This window comes from Vigna radiata, chromosome 8 (assembly GCF_000741045.1).
Source record: "Vigna radiata var. radiata cultivar VC1973A chromosome 8, Vradiata_ver6, whole genome shotgun sequence".
Lineage (NCBI taxonomy): Eukaryota > Viridiplantae > Streptophyta > Magnoliopsida > Fabales > Fabaceae > Vigna > Vigna radiata.
Genome location: NC_028358.1, coordinates 28,113,627 through 28,128,408, shown reverse-complemented (window position 1 = coordinate 28,128,408; position 14,782 = coordinate 28,113,627). Strand labels below are relative to the sequence as shown.

The window sequence follows — 14,782 nt, the reverse complement described above, 5'->3', positions numbered from 1 at the left end:
ACTTGGTGCTGCAACTAGATCCACTGCCACTGTGGCTGCCCAATCATGTTGTCCCAAAGTGGAGCACCGCCCTCTATCATTCCCTCTTTCTATGCATTAACATATTCCACTGTTTCTATTTTCCATCCAATGCACTTCAACTTCAAATCTTCCAATTTATTAATGTTCCAAAAATAATCTTTAAAATATTTCATTCTTTGAAGAAAAATTCTTTTTAACAAATATTTTTTAACAATTTTTTTGATAATATTTATATAATAACTTATAAATTAGTTTGTTTCAGATATTTTTTAAATATAAATTTAAATAAATCAATATGATAATGATACATATTTAATTATCAAAAAATTATTAAAAATAATTGTTAAAATATCAATATTCTTCTTTGAACTTTCTCTGCCTCTCCTTAACAGTGGCTGAAAAGAGAAAAAGGAAAGATGTAGTGCTAACCTTTAGGGACTTGTGGCTTCAATTTTTGCATGTTTTATGGTCCTTCTGCCTCTGCATTGTATCATCACGAGTCTCACGGATCCGTAACTTCCACATAACTTACAACCAAAAAGTTAACTTAAAATGTGATGGGTAGGTGTTCTTCATCTATCATTTTCATCGTATCATAATAATAGTTTGCTTATCTTGTGATTTAAAGTTAAGCAGAACATTTAAATTTTTTTATGATTTATACTATTATTTTATAGATAGTATGGCTATATATCAAGCAATAATTATACCTACTTAGACACATTGAGAGAGAAAGTATTATAAAACTAATTTTAACTTTTACATGTAATTGTACATTATTAGCTTTTTAACAAAAAAAAAGTATTTTTTAATATTTCGAGATTATAATTTGTTTAATTTATCTACTATTATAAATCGATATCTCTTATGAACTTTAAAAGGTTTAAGGTTCTAAATCTTATTTCTCCCAAACTCCGAATAAAGATGTTTATTTTAAGTACTTGATTGTGATTGAGAAATATCCTTTGTAAATTTCGTGATATGACAGTATAGCTTCTCAGCCTTAAGTCGATTTCGGTAAAGGTTGTGTTTGAAAGCCTATTCACCTAATTATTACACGATTCATTGTATCCAAATTGATTCCTAAACATTTTACCAATTAAGACGGTACAATGTTTTCTATAGAGTGATATTGAAATCTCAAATTATCTAAGTTACAATAATTTTTTTTGGATGCTAATATTTTAACAAATATTTTTAACTATTTTTTATAACAGAATATGTGTTATCATTTTATTAGTTTGTTTAAATTTATTTTAAAAAAATATTTGAAATAGACCAATCACAAATTCTCATATATATATTGTAAAAAATTTGTTAAAAGAAAATTGTTACAGAATTTTCTTTTTTAACGGTTCAATTTATTAGATATGAAATTGTCTAAAATTCTTAACAGTAACTTTATCTTTTATCCTGTGATAACTAGTGAAACAGTCGATTTTATTTGTATTATAATAATTTAACTTATGAATTTAATTATTCTTTTCAATAATTTTATTAAAATAAATTAAAACCAGATGTCTAGAATGTTATTTTCCTTTCATTATATTTCTCTTTCACTTCTCTTAAATAAAATATTTTTTTCACCAGCTTTCTTAAATATGCTTTTCCTTTTCTTTATTTAACTCAAGCTAGTGGATTAGGATTGATTCACAAGATTTATTTAATCTTTGGATAATTAAATTTTATTAATCTCCTTGATTTTCCAAAAAAGTATGGAAGAAAATAGCATAGTTACGTGAAAAAAAAAAGCAAAAATTGGACAAAGAAGAATTGAGGTTTGCTTAGAAAGTTACAAAGAACTCTGTTATTTTCCAAAGAGAATACAGCAAAAGCATAGTTAGGAGTTCTCAACTGGAGATGCAATGGCGCTAACAAAGTCTTAATTCTGTAGAGAGAAATACAACAACTGATGCAGAAGATTGCCTCATAGTTAATAATCCCCGAAGCTTCTATGAACTTCGAGATACATCTAACGTATAAGTAACCAAAGAGGTTCTGTCTTCAAGTTGAAATTACTGGTTGAATTTTTTGCCCAAAACAGTGGCTCGCAGGTCAGCAACATCAATCTCGTTCGTGTTCTCTGGTCTGTAGTAACCAGTCACAGGGTCTGGGACCCACGAAACCTTTTCACCGCCTCTCACCTTCTCTTCCCCTGATTTCGGAACCATATTGCCGCCGATGGAGGCACCTCCTCTGGTTGCGCTTTGTGTCGCCGCCGCCGCCGCCGCAAACCCACGCCTGTTCCCACAAAAAAGTCATATCAACGTTAATCACCACTTTATCAATTCTTTATCCTTCATTTCACCACCCGTTACAGCAAGATTCCCCCTTTGGTAATAAAGGAAAAAAATTCCCTCCCACCACAAATAAAGCCAAGAACTGCGGCTTTTGAAATATAGCAGAAGAAGTTATTGAAAACAGAAGAAAGAGAAAGAAATGGTGTACCTGGTGGCAGTGTTGGAGAATCCGTGGGCGACAAGAGCAGAGAGAACCTTAACGTTAGTGAAAGAGCGAGCCATGGGTGATTGAGTTGAACTGCGGAAAGCTTGTTCCTCGGATGCGAATGAAGAAATGAAAACAAGCTCTCCACAGAAGACAAGAGAAACCTCTGTGGTCTAGAACGTTCCTGAAGGCAAGTTATTTTGTTATGAAGTGGCAGAGAGAAGTGGTCGGGTATATATAGACGAGGAAGAGGACGCGTTGGGAAAAAGAAAATTCCTCTCTTTCACACCACACCCGTTCGTTCATTTCTAGAGCCGTTTACACCATGGACCATCAAATTTGAAAAATAATAATTATAAATACCATTACGAAACAATCACATAATAACACGTTTCACTCACTTTAGTTGGCGTTCGAGAGTGATGCCTTGGAAGATCTCGCACCTTTGATCGAATTCTACTCAAATACTAAAGTGTCATCGCGTCACTCCATAATTGATTAGAAAAGTGGCCCAACAATAGATATCTCAGCTCTTCCATGGATAAAAAACATAACGAAATGTGATATTTAATGTGATCTTGCATCGATAAAAAACATAACAAAATGTGATATTTAATGTGAATTGCAGAATCCCATAAAACATTAAGTTTTTAAACATAAATTGCACCCGAAGCCAGAAAACACACCTATCTGAACATATGATATTTAAATATTGTAAAACAAATATTATCTAAATATCATTATCCTTAATTCTATACCTTCCTTTCTTTTTCGCCTCCCAATTCATTTTCCTAAAATCAATTATATCGATGTGATATGTACAGTGTACTTCTCCAATCCAACCGATAGTCGTGTAAATATACGAAAACAGATCAAAACTATATTTATCTCATCACAATTTCACTGTCAGGAAACTTTAGTAAAATATACCAGTTTAATTAAAATGTTACAAAAGTTTTAAATTTATTCATTAATATTGAGTGGAACTATGATTGGCATGAACTAATAATTATGCGAGGAAAAGTCGGCGTCCGCCACTGGTAAAATACTTTATGGATCCAGTGTTCTCCACATCATTGATTATAACGACCGTTTCTCGCAATATGACATCAGACCATCCACGTGGCAATGTTAGTGGAGATTTTGAAACAGACTGTGGGGTATGTTCTGTCAAAAGAATCCTAATGTCGTGTTCTTTGTTACAGCATGGTATTATAAAAAAAAAGGAAGAGGTATCAAATTTGAAAAATAAAAAATAAAAGCAAGGATTATGTTTTAAATATTAATTTATTGTTGATAATAATAGTATAGGAGACCCAGCTCAACGCGTAGAACACGAGGCTTAGCGGCGAAGCCAGGAATTGGCATGTTTTGACTCTTCTTCCATTTGAAGTTTACAACTTTGCCAACTTGTTGGGTAGTGACCTCTTACATCAGTTATTTTTTTACGAAACCTATTATCGTTTGTGGAAATCTTTCAATGCCATATTTGACAAGTTCCTAGAAGGTAGTTAATGGCTTCGGAATCACTACCACTTATTTTTGCTTATTTTTGCTTTTTAAAACCAATAAAATTAGGAATACATATGTTTTTAATCTTTCAATTATTAGACGTTTTTAGATTTAGTTTTTTTTTCAAACTTTGTTTCATTTTCATCATTCTTTTTAATAAAATTATAATATTTAGTTTTCAAAAATCAACAGCGAGACTGACTAATGATATGTCATATTTCATGTTATGTGTATATTTAAAAATTGAAATTCTGAAATTGAAAGTTTCCTCCCTTCACTACCTTCTTCTCTCTTCCTTTCACGAATATCAAATCCATCACTTGGTTAAATTGAAAAATTCATACTTCATTCTTGTTCCAAATGATTTTAAATCATACCAAATTAACATATCTCAATAGTTCAAACATAATATGCATCAACTCAACTTTTATGTTAAAAATTCAATAACAATCAAGTTTTCCAAAATTCATCGACATAATTTACATTTCTCACATCAAATACAATGACCATGTCACATCTACCACCGTATCATTTAAGCTAAAATACTAATAAAAAAACAATTAGTTTTCGTTACTTAGACTAAGACTTGACTCTAATAGGACTTCAATAAACTCAAACAACATAAGATACACTAGTGCAGAAAGAGCTTTAGACGTCTGTTATTTTGGCTTTTAACGTCTATTAAACAACCAACGTCATTACCGGTGACGTCAATGGGACGTCAGACATCCATATAACAAACGTTTATAATGATGTCAGTTAGTGCCATGTCCGACGTCACTAAACATCGGTATTGGCCTAACTAGACGTCTAAAGGCACTATATAGACGTTGGAATACGCGTTAACCGACGTCTAAGAGCACATAAAGACTTCGAACATGTCACTAACCGACGTCTAAGGTCACTATAGACGTCTGTTTTTCCATTAACCGACGTCTAATACATTCGTTATGCTTTAGTGCAGTTTTGTTCCTGTCTTTGGATAGCCTAATAGCATACTCTCCTTTTGCTATTTTCCCCCAAAAAAAAGCTTGCGTCTTTTGAATTTCTAATGACATTTTAACCAGAAATCGAACGTGGGTTCTTGCTTAGTTTCATTTTCAACCGCAAGAGGGAAAAATTATGGTGAAACGATAACTAGGCAACGACCCAGGTTCGTTTTTGGGTCGAAATGTCACCAGAAATCCAAAAGACGCCGCTTTTTCTGGGAGGCAGCTAGCAAAGGGAGAATGTGGTACTACGTTACCCAAGAAAGGAACAAAACTGCACTAAAACATAACACAAAGAAAACAAATTTTAATCAGTTGAACCAGAAGATAATCGATGAAAGACTGACAAAGTTTAAACGTAACCATAAAAAACCACGCACCTGGGATGCAATGTCGCAAGAGAGAAAAAGGAGAGGAGGAAGACGATGATGTTATCAGAAACAATAATGCAATGCCGCAAGAGAGAAAAAGGAGAGGTGCCGCAAGAGAAAAAGGAGAGGAGGAAGACGATAATATCAGAAACTGCAATGTCGCAAAGAGTTTGCGGTTTATTTAAAATGAAATGGGGCGTCGGTTGCTCTAGAAACCAACGTCTATAGTCACCTAGACATCGGTTATCTAACTAATTCGATGTCCAAGTTAACATTTAAACTGACTTTTTGAATGCCCATTAGACGTCGGTTTCCAGGGGAGCCGACGTCAAGGAAGCTGAACCAATTGACGTTTCATTTCCTGCTAGGGATGTTGACGACAGGTGTGAAAGGGCACCGACATCTATAATAATTTAGATGTCGGTGCCCTTCTGTCAGACGTTGAAGGGCCTCCGATTTTGGTGAACATTATTAATTACAGGCACATAGACATTGTCCCCCAGAAATCTGATGCCTAAATTGCAGAATTTTGTCTTCCCGCCTTCTCAACAGGCCATAGACATCGGTTTTTTACTACGTGATGTCTAAACGTCTGGGAATCAGGTGAAGAGCATTAATTGCAGCCAAGTAGACGTCGATCCCCCGTTACAACCGACGTCAATAGACTGTCTTCTTGCCTACCTCAGACCATTAGATGTCAGTTTAGGGCAGAGTTGACGTGTACTATATCATAGACGTCACTTTCCCTTGAATCTGGTGTCTAGCTTACCAACTTATTTACGGTAATGTTACCGTCCACTCATATACGTCGGACTACCTTCGAACCGACGTCTTATGAGTGACGTTAAACAACGTTTTTACACTAGTGATATTATACATATACACACAAAAAAAAGTCCTAACAAAGATTCATTTTGAATCCTTTTAAGTCACAAGCAAAAACTCTACACATGTATGCATAACTTAAAAAAATTGAAAACAAAGTAAAGATAAAATTACTCAAAAAAAATATTTTGACCGACTAGAATTGTTCTACTTTTATGTTAGGATTTCCGTAATTCACAATGATGAACAAATTGATAAAAAAAAACTAAAAGGAGAATTAAGAGAAAGAAATGAAAATAGTTTTAGAGATAATAATTTTTGTAAAATAAAACCTAAATAAATAATTTTTATATTTATAAATTCGACATTTTAATATAAAATATTTATGTTTTTCTTAAGAAACCACTTTTACTTTTAACTATTTTTTTTCCTTAAACTAGTTTTAGAAATAAAAATAAGATATACTTTTTGTAAATTAAAATTTATGCATCTTTTAATTTTGAATTAGTCAAATAACTAGAAATGAAGATATCAGAAGTCATAAGAATAAAAGATTAAAAATGAAAAAATAGTATAAATAAAAAAAATATTTGTTAAATTTATTATTTCAAACAATAAATATGAAATTTAATGATTGAAAACATTTCTCTTTTACTTTAAAGTATCTTAAACATTAATTTTTTGGCAAGATTAAAAATGAAAAAATAGTATAAATAAAAAACAATATTTGTTAAATTTATTATTTCAAACAATAAATATGAAATTTAATGATTGAAAACATTTCTCTTTTACTTTAAAGTATCTTCAACATTAATTTTTTGGCTTTATATATGAATCTTTTGAAGTTTCAAAGATTTATATGAGAAAAGTAATCTTTCCATTAATTCATTTGTTGATGACTAATTTTTTCAATTAATCCATTTGTTGATGATTATTTTATTGTTTAAGTGGTCTTTCCTCATAAATCGACGTTGTTATAGAGTCTGACGTCCCATTAATGTCACCCATAAAGACGTCAGATTGGGATCTGACATTAAAAGCCCTAAATAACAAACATCTAAAGTCCTTTTTGCACTAGTGTGGAGGAAAACAGAGTTCAAAGAGGTGGGACCTGCGGGTTGAAGAGAGTTTGGAGGATGATGAAGATGAATAAGGGAAGAAGAGAAACCTCTTCGTGAAGATGCATGTTGACACTTTTCAGAAAAAGGAAAAGTGATCGGACACACCGTTAGCCAACTCATTTAACAATTAACGACGTTGTTGTTCGAGGACTAAATATTACAGTTTTGTTAAGGAGAGGGATGAAAATAAAGCAAACTTTGGAAGAAGGACGAAATCCAAAAACAATTGATAGTTGAGGGACTAAAAATATATTTAACCTTAAAATATTTAATAAGTTTTTTTATTTATTTATAGGAAGGAATTTAAACATTTGAAGAGAAAAAAAAAGTTAATGGCACATCAAATATGACTGAAGAAGTATGACATGAGAATTTAATAACTAGACGTAGGGAAAGAAGAGGCTTAGGAAGATCGATTATGTAAGAGCTACCCTTTGGGTAAAGTCAATAGCCATAGTTTTCTACACTTACACTATCTTCGCCACTTGCATATCTTCCTTTTAATTAATGCACTTTATTTTTCCTACGCTAGATTACAGAATATGCATTGCATAGAGACATTGCAATTAAAAAAAAAAAAAACATAGTACTAATAGTTGACTTTCATAATTAAATAAAAAATTTGATATAATTTTGATCGATACATAAGATAAAATTGTTTCTATAAATTTTGCAACAAACTTTAGCTCTGCCATTATATTATATTTAACAATAAATTCTATTTGCTAATTGTTAATTAGTTGTTGAGATGTATTTGGTTGCATTTACATTTAAAGAAAATATGAGGTGTGACATTTGGATGCCATCAGAACATAAATACAGGGAAAAAAAGAGTGGAAAACAAGTCAACTAAAATGTTGGGTTCTACTTCATGCATTCTTATCCATTGCAACATGCAACACGAATCAACAAGGATTTTTTTTAAAAAAAATAAATATAATATTATTTTCTTACAAATAAGATCACCAAAAGGTTATTTTGATTGAAAAATTAATACTAAACGTCACGTTAACAGTTAGTCCCAAAAAAAAATGTTTAATTTAAAATGAAAATGTTTTTTTAATATTTTTTTTACAAAAGATAGTTTATTGATCACTTTCAAATATACAAACCAATAAAACAGTGAAATATAATCTATTATGAAAAAATTGTTAATATATCATAGTCCAACTTAAAATAGACACTCACCTGTAATTGTTTATGCTGCAAATGTTGTCCATTTTTTTTCTAAAACTATTATATAATAAAGCGAGAATAAGTTATATTTAGTAAAATAATTTATAGATAGAAAAATTAACTTAAATATGAAAGTATGAAAGTGAATTTTAATTTTTGCTGTTCTATTAGGTAGCCCGCCATTAACCATAGGTCCTTGCACGGATAGGGCACAGTCAATATAACCTACAATTCTATTAGGCCCACTCTAAAGAAAGAAAGTGAAAACAGATTATGATGACTTTTTGCTTCTCTATGTTTTCTTCTCTATGTGATGTAATGATAAACAATTTTTTATAACGTTTACACTTATGAAAAATGTTATCCAAAATACATTAAAAGATATTGAATTACACTTTTTCCGAAAAATTATAAAAAATAATTTTTGAAACAATTTTTCGAAATATATTTTGAATTGCATAATTTAAAATTAATTTTAGGTTATTTTAATTCGAAACACATATTATTATCTTTTCAAAATAATTTAAGATGCATTTTGTAATAATTTTGTTTTCGTAAGTGCAAATGATCTTTCTGAAAGCTCCACGTGGATTTTTTTGTTCCTTTTGACTTGTACAACCTTTTCAAGTTGTTTCATTTTGAGAAATGTTCAACACTCTTTCCGTAGTGTACAGTTGACTGATTTTAAAAAGTAATAATTAAGTCATAATTTTGAATATTAGAGGCTGTTAATATTGGAATTTTGGAATATAGCAAACCAATCTTAGCCTATCAAAAATTTATTTGTATTCTTTTTGAATATTTTTTTAGAAGTTTTACATAAATGTATTATAAAGTTGTCTCATGTGATTCAAAAGAATTCAAGATAAATTTTTGTTTGTTTATAATTGTTAGAATGTATTCAAATTATCTCAATTCTTTATGTATATGCGTAATATTATGTGAAAATTAAATTCTTTAGAACTTATTTGAGTGAGAAGCTCAATCTAGATAAGGAAAACTAATTATTTTGTTGTTTATGTATGGTTTAGTGATGTGGATGATATATGTAATGAGATACATATAATGGTGAATTATTGGCTATTTAAATGTGAATAAAGTTTGATATCTGTGTTATAAAATGGTTTACCTGAATACAAGATTAATTAACATATCAATCAATCATATTGGTTTTGTAATATATTAATTATATCACTTTTGGTTTGAGAAAGCATTTGATAGACCAATTGAAACCAATTTGAATAACTAATATCTCTACTAAGTTTCTTGAATTACATAGACTCTTTGGAAGAGATGATCATTTGTCAAGTGAAATTGTAAATTTCAAAATTCAAAGAGCTCAAATTGTTTTATTTATTGGACAAGCATTGTGAAAAAAAGCTCCTAAAAGTTTATGTTGGATGAATAAAATGTGTGTTTGACAAAATTCTTTTAAATAAAATTTAAATTCAGAGTGACTAAGTTGTTAGACGAGTTTGTATGATTAAGTGAGTCTTGTAAAAATGATTTTAAGACATTTGGATGGTAAGGATAATTCTTTTAAAGGTAATTAATACACAGGATGAGTTTGATTTCGCTAAACAATATATATATATATATATATTATGACTTTATTATATTGGTTGTTCTTTTTATTTGTTTTATTTTAAGTTTTTAATTCATTTTATTTTATTAATATTGATCATATTTTTAAACTCATTTAAATTTAACTCACTATTTCAGTCAAAACTTTTTTTACAGGATGAGTTTTTGTTTAAAAAATCTCAATATTTCGTTGGACAAGCTTAAGTAATCAATTGAGAGCAAAAGATTTGGAAAATAAAAATAACTGTTAATGAGTTTTTAAAATAAAATTGTGTGTGTGAAGACATGTCAAGTGCATGTATTTGTCAGACATAGTAAAGTCTGAACATGTACTATAATCATGTGTGTGTGAATGTGAATACATGTATCAGGTTGAGGACATGTCATAATCTATTATCCATGTGTGCATGAGGATGGTAGAGTGAGTACATATATTATAAATGTGATAGATAAATATTGAAAAAATCAAAATTCTAGATGATGGGAGAAGAAATTAGTGGGACTAAGTTATTATTTTCATGAACTATTCTACATCCTCCATTAATCTTCACAAATCTTATTATTTAATGTAATTAATTTCTAAGAATAGTTATTCAAACACTTATTAAAGTTCAAAATACAAAATTAAATTATTCATTATAAAATAATGATGTAATATACTTGGGTGTTGCTCCCTCCACCTCTGCATCTCCCCATTATTTTAATTTATTTCAAAAATATTATATACCTTCCTATTATTTTCTTTTATTCCAAAAATACCCTATACCTCTCCCTTATCTTTTAACCATCTTTCTTTTTCTCTCTCTACGTTAATGAAGCATTTACATAACTCGTTAATGGAGCATTTACATGACTTAAATTCTTAAATAAGTTTGATTTAATCTTATTTTTACTGTTGAATATATTTTTTTCTTTTCAAATTACTTAATAAATAATAAAATTTTGTTCTAAATTTCTAGAAAAATGTTTATATATGTGTTTTTTTTTACATATAATATCTATAATTTTTAACATAAAATTCAAAGGAAACTTCAATATTAGTACTTCCACCATTTCCGTTTTATAAAATTAAGAGTTAGATGCAAATACAAAATAATAAACATAATGATATTAATAGTAAATAATGATATATTATTATTATTATATACTAACTTTATAATGACGAAAGAACTAAATAGATTTTAAATCTTTAATAAAAAACTTTTTTTTTATATTTTAAGTATTTAATAATATTTTTATATTATTTATCTAATAAATTAAATATTTTATTCATGTTATTTGAGTCAAACATGTCGGTGAGTTAAAACATAATATAATGTTAAAAATTATAGATATTATATGTAAAAAAAAACACATATATAAACATTTTTTTAGAAATTTAGAACAAAATTTTACCATTTATTAAGTAATTTGAAAAGAAAAAAATATATTCAACCGCAAAAATAAGATTGAATCAAACTTATTTAAGAAAATATATCACAAGTTGAAATTTGAGTCATGTAAATACTCTATTAATAAGCCAGGTAAATGCTTCATTAATATAGAGAGAAAGAGAACGATGATTAAGGATATTGGGGCAGTGTAGGGTATTTTGGAATAAAAGAAAATAGTGGAGAGATATAAAATATTTTTGAAATAAATTAAAATAATAAAAAGGTGCAGGTTCCACTTGAAGAGATGCAAGAGCAACACCCAACATACTTTTGTGATTAGAAATGATTTGAATTACATAATTGCATACATATTATGTACATTTCACAAGGACATACATTATTCAATCTAAAAGATGAGCGTTGTATTTAATTACTGGCGTAAACTCGTTCTGCTTAATTTGAAATTAGTTATTTTTATTTTCTTTCTTTTAGAATAAATATTATCAAAATAAATTAAACTCGTATATCAATATAAGATTATATTAAAATCTTAGTTATTATTTTTATGAAATGTTATTTCAAAAGAAATGGGAATATTTTTTCAATTTTTTAAATTAATTACTTTACAAATAATTATTTCTAAATGTTAATGAATACTCAATTTCATTAAAATTAAGTCTTAGTTATTTTTGTAATTTATTACATCATATAGTTTATTTATTCATTTTTCTATTATATTAATTAAATCCAATATAAACTTTCTATATAAGCTTCAACTTACTTTTTTCTTGAATCCCAACATCCTTACTTTTTACTCCAATGCAAACAAAACATTATAGACCTTTCTTATTTTAGTAAAAAAGATTTACCTTCATTTTGATGCCTTGGTAAAATATGTTTTAGTCACGCGAATAAAAAACCATTCACTCTTCTAAATCTCTTACAAATGAGTGTGTTTAACGCACTATCATGGAATCAACCATAACTTTTTGGTCACAATTCTATTGCAATTTTCTATAGGAATGTGCCCTACGTACACAAGAATGCAACCACAACCAAGTAGTCAAACTTTAGTACAATTTGCTTTATGAACATGTTTACAACACTTACGCAAATGTAATTACTATCTTCCACATTCATGTGAATGTCGTCATAGCGCCCTTGCAACTTTGTATATTGTTGTACCTTCTATTAAAGTTGCCATTTCAACCCTTAATCCATGTACAGTCTAATTTCCTCTAGATTCAAACCTTAATTTTTTACTTACTCAATATGAGACTTTTTTAAAGCTTTCGCCCCTTAAATCTCATGCAAAGTGGATTGGGAGTATGATTAGAGTGAAATTGACTCTAAAACTAAATTAATTTTGTTTTCATGGCTCCAAGTTTTGTTATTCTTTCTTTTTCACGATAGTACAAAGGAGCTTACCACCTCCATCATCTTTGAGTGTTGTGGTCTTCTTTTTCTCCTTTTCTCTATCATCTTCGAGTTGTGACATGTACTTTCAAAAAGTGCAAGGTTCACCTCAACGACCTTTTCTCCTTGATCTATTGTAAGTATTTGTAAATTTGTGTATTTTATTTTTGAGTCAATTTGATTTTTATCTTTTGAAAAAGAAAATATTAACTAAAGAGGTGAAAAAAAGTTGAAAGGAATAAAACAAGTTAATTAAAAACATTAGTAGTACAACTTAAAAAGGTACTGTAGTACAACTTAACATGTACAAATATACTACATTTTTCCATTTCTATTTTTAACTAATTAGTTTTAAAAGATCGATGCATTGAAATAATTAATACTTTAATTCTAAAAACAAGTAATTTATTTTGAAAAATAATATATATATATATATATATATATATATATATATATATATATATTATTTCTAACATGCTAAATGGATATTTAAAAAGAAAAATACTAAGTCACGTAATTTGAATCAATTTTATTTAACTATCTCAGTTTCAATTTTAAATTTCTCTCAACATCGAGTCTACTCACAACATAAAATTAATTTTGAGAATCTAAGTATAGTGATAACAAAGGAGGTAGAAACATTAGTGCAAAAATGTTATTTAACGTCACACAATAGACGTCGGTTTGTTGATAATCCGACGTATAAGAAAAGAATAAAACCACTATTTTCATTTAATATACATATTTTTTCTTGCTTGTTCTGGTTTATGAAGCTGCAAGTCTAAACTATACAATATGCCAAGTCTTGGACTGTGAGCATCAGGTCTTGGACTATGATCTAGAGATGCCTTGAACTACGAATGTCAATCCAAGGAGTTCCAGCTCCCCACACTCTACATTTCTTAGTCTAGAATATTAATATTGTAACAACTCCAAAAATAGAAGTATGTCCTTACATGCCATAAATCTCTCTCGACACACATAAAGAAAGATAAATCAACCAAAACCTAACTTTCACATTAATTACAACTATTCTAATTAATCACATAACACATATATAATAGAAGCACAAGAGTCCATACACACATATCACCTAAGCATAAACCATGCTCTTTGTCGTAAATACAACAACCTCACAAATAGAATAGATTTAACGTGAGCAAACTTATTTCAACTTTTTAACACAAAAATAGGAAGAAAAGACCTTTTATAAAGGTACTCAGGCAGCACTGTGATGGACCTCCGACGACACTGGCTAGTTGGGAGGACTGAAGACGACATCATCTAGGTTTTGCCTTCGACCGCCGACACTTTGGTGGCATTGTGACTAGGAGGAGAGAACACGACGACATCTAGGTTTTACCTTCAAACGCCGACACTAAGGCGACACTACAGCGACACTGGGTGGAGGGAAGACAACACTCCGACGATGACGACAAATATCCGACGACACTGGTGGCTAGTTGAAAGGAGGTCCATTTTCTCTATCTAGTTCTCGATCTTCTCTCTCTCAAATGTTTCCAATATGAAATTTTCGAAACCTAGCTCAATTTTGAATTTGTCCCAATTCTCTCCTTACCACATCATTAGATTATTATAAAATGATTTTCCACGTGCACCATTGACATTTAGACTCGTGTCCAGTGTCTAAATGTTGTTAAAACAAGTTGTTCAAATATCATTTTTCTTTAAAATAAATTTGTTTTTGTTCTCTCTTCTTCCTATGAACAGTGTTTAGTTTCCTAATATTGTGGAGGTGTAGTTAGTATTTGTGAGAGTGCACGTAATAACAGCCCGACGGGGAGCTTGAAAAGCCCAAAGGTTTTTACACTCAGAATCTACAAGTCAATTTCAATATTCACAGTCGAAAATACTACTGACGAAATTTGTTTCCGTGATTAAAATAATTCTCTGTGTTTCGATGATATTTAGTTTTACATGATGGTTAA

The 14,782-nt window shown here is 29.6% G+C and overlaps 1 protein-coding gene across 1 annotated transcript; it reads right to left on the bottom strand.

Annotated features, from left to right (window-relative positions):
• Positions 1-1,779: 1,779 nt before the first annotated feature.
• LOC106771089 (indole-3-acetic acid-induced protein ARG2) lies at positions 1,780-2,688 on the bottom strand. The gene is made up of 2 exons (XM_014656989.2): positions 2,470-2,688; positions 1,780-2,262 (listed from the first exon to the last, which is right to left on the bottom strand). Exons 1-2 carry the CDS (start codon positions 2,541-2,543, stop codon positions 2,037-2,039), a joined length of 300 nt encoding a protein of 99 aa, XP_014512475.1. The 5' UTR covers positions 2,544-2,688; the 3' UTR covers positions 1,780-2,036.
• Positions 2,689-14,782: the final 12,094 nt, after the last annotated feature.

Coding starts and splice junctions, on each gene's coding strand:
- LOC106771089 (XM_014656989.2), bottom strand. CDS start 2,543: ATGGCTCGCTCTTTCACTAACGTTAAGGTTCTCTCTGCTCTTGTCGCC. Junction 2,263..2,469: donor TTCTCCAACACTGCCACCAG/GTACACCATTTC, acceptor TTGTGGGAACAG/GCGTGGGTTTGCGGCGGCGG.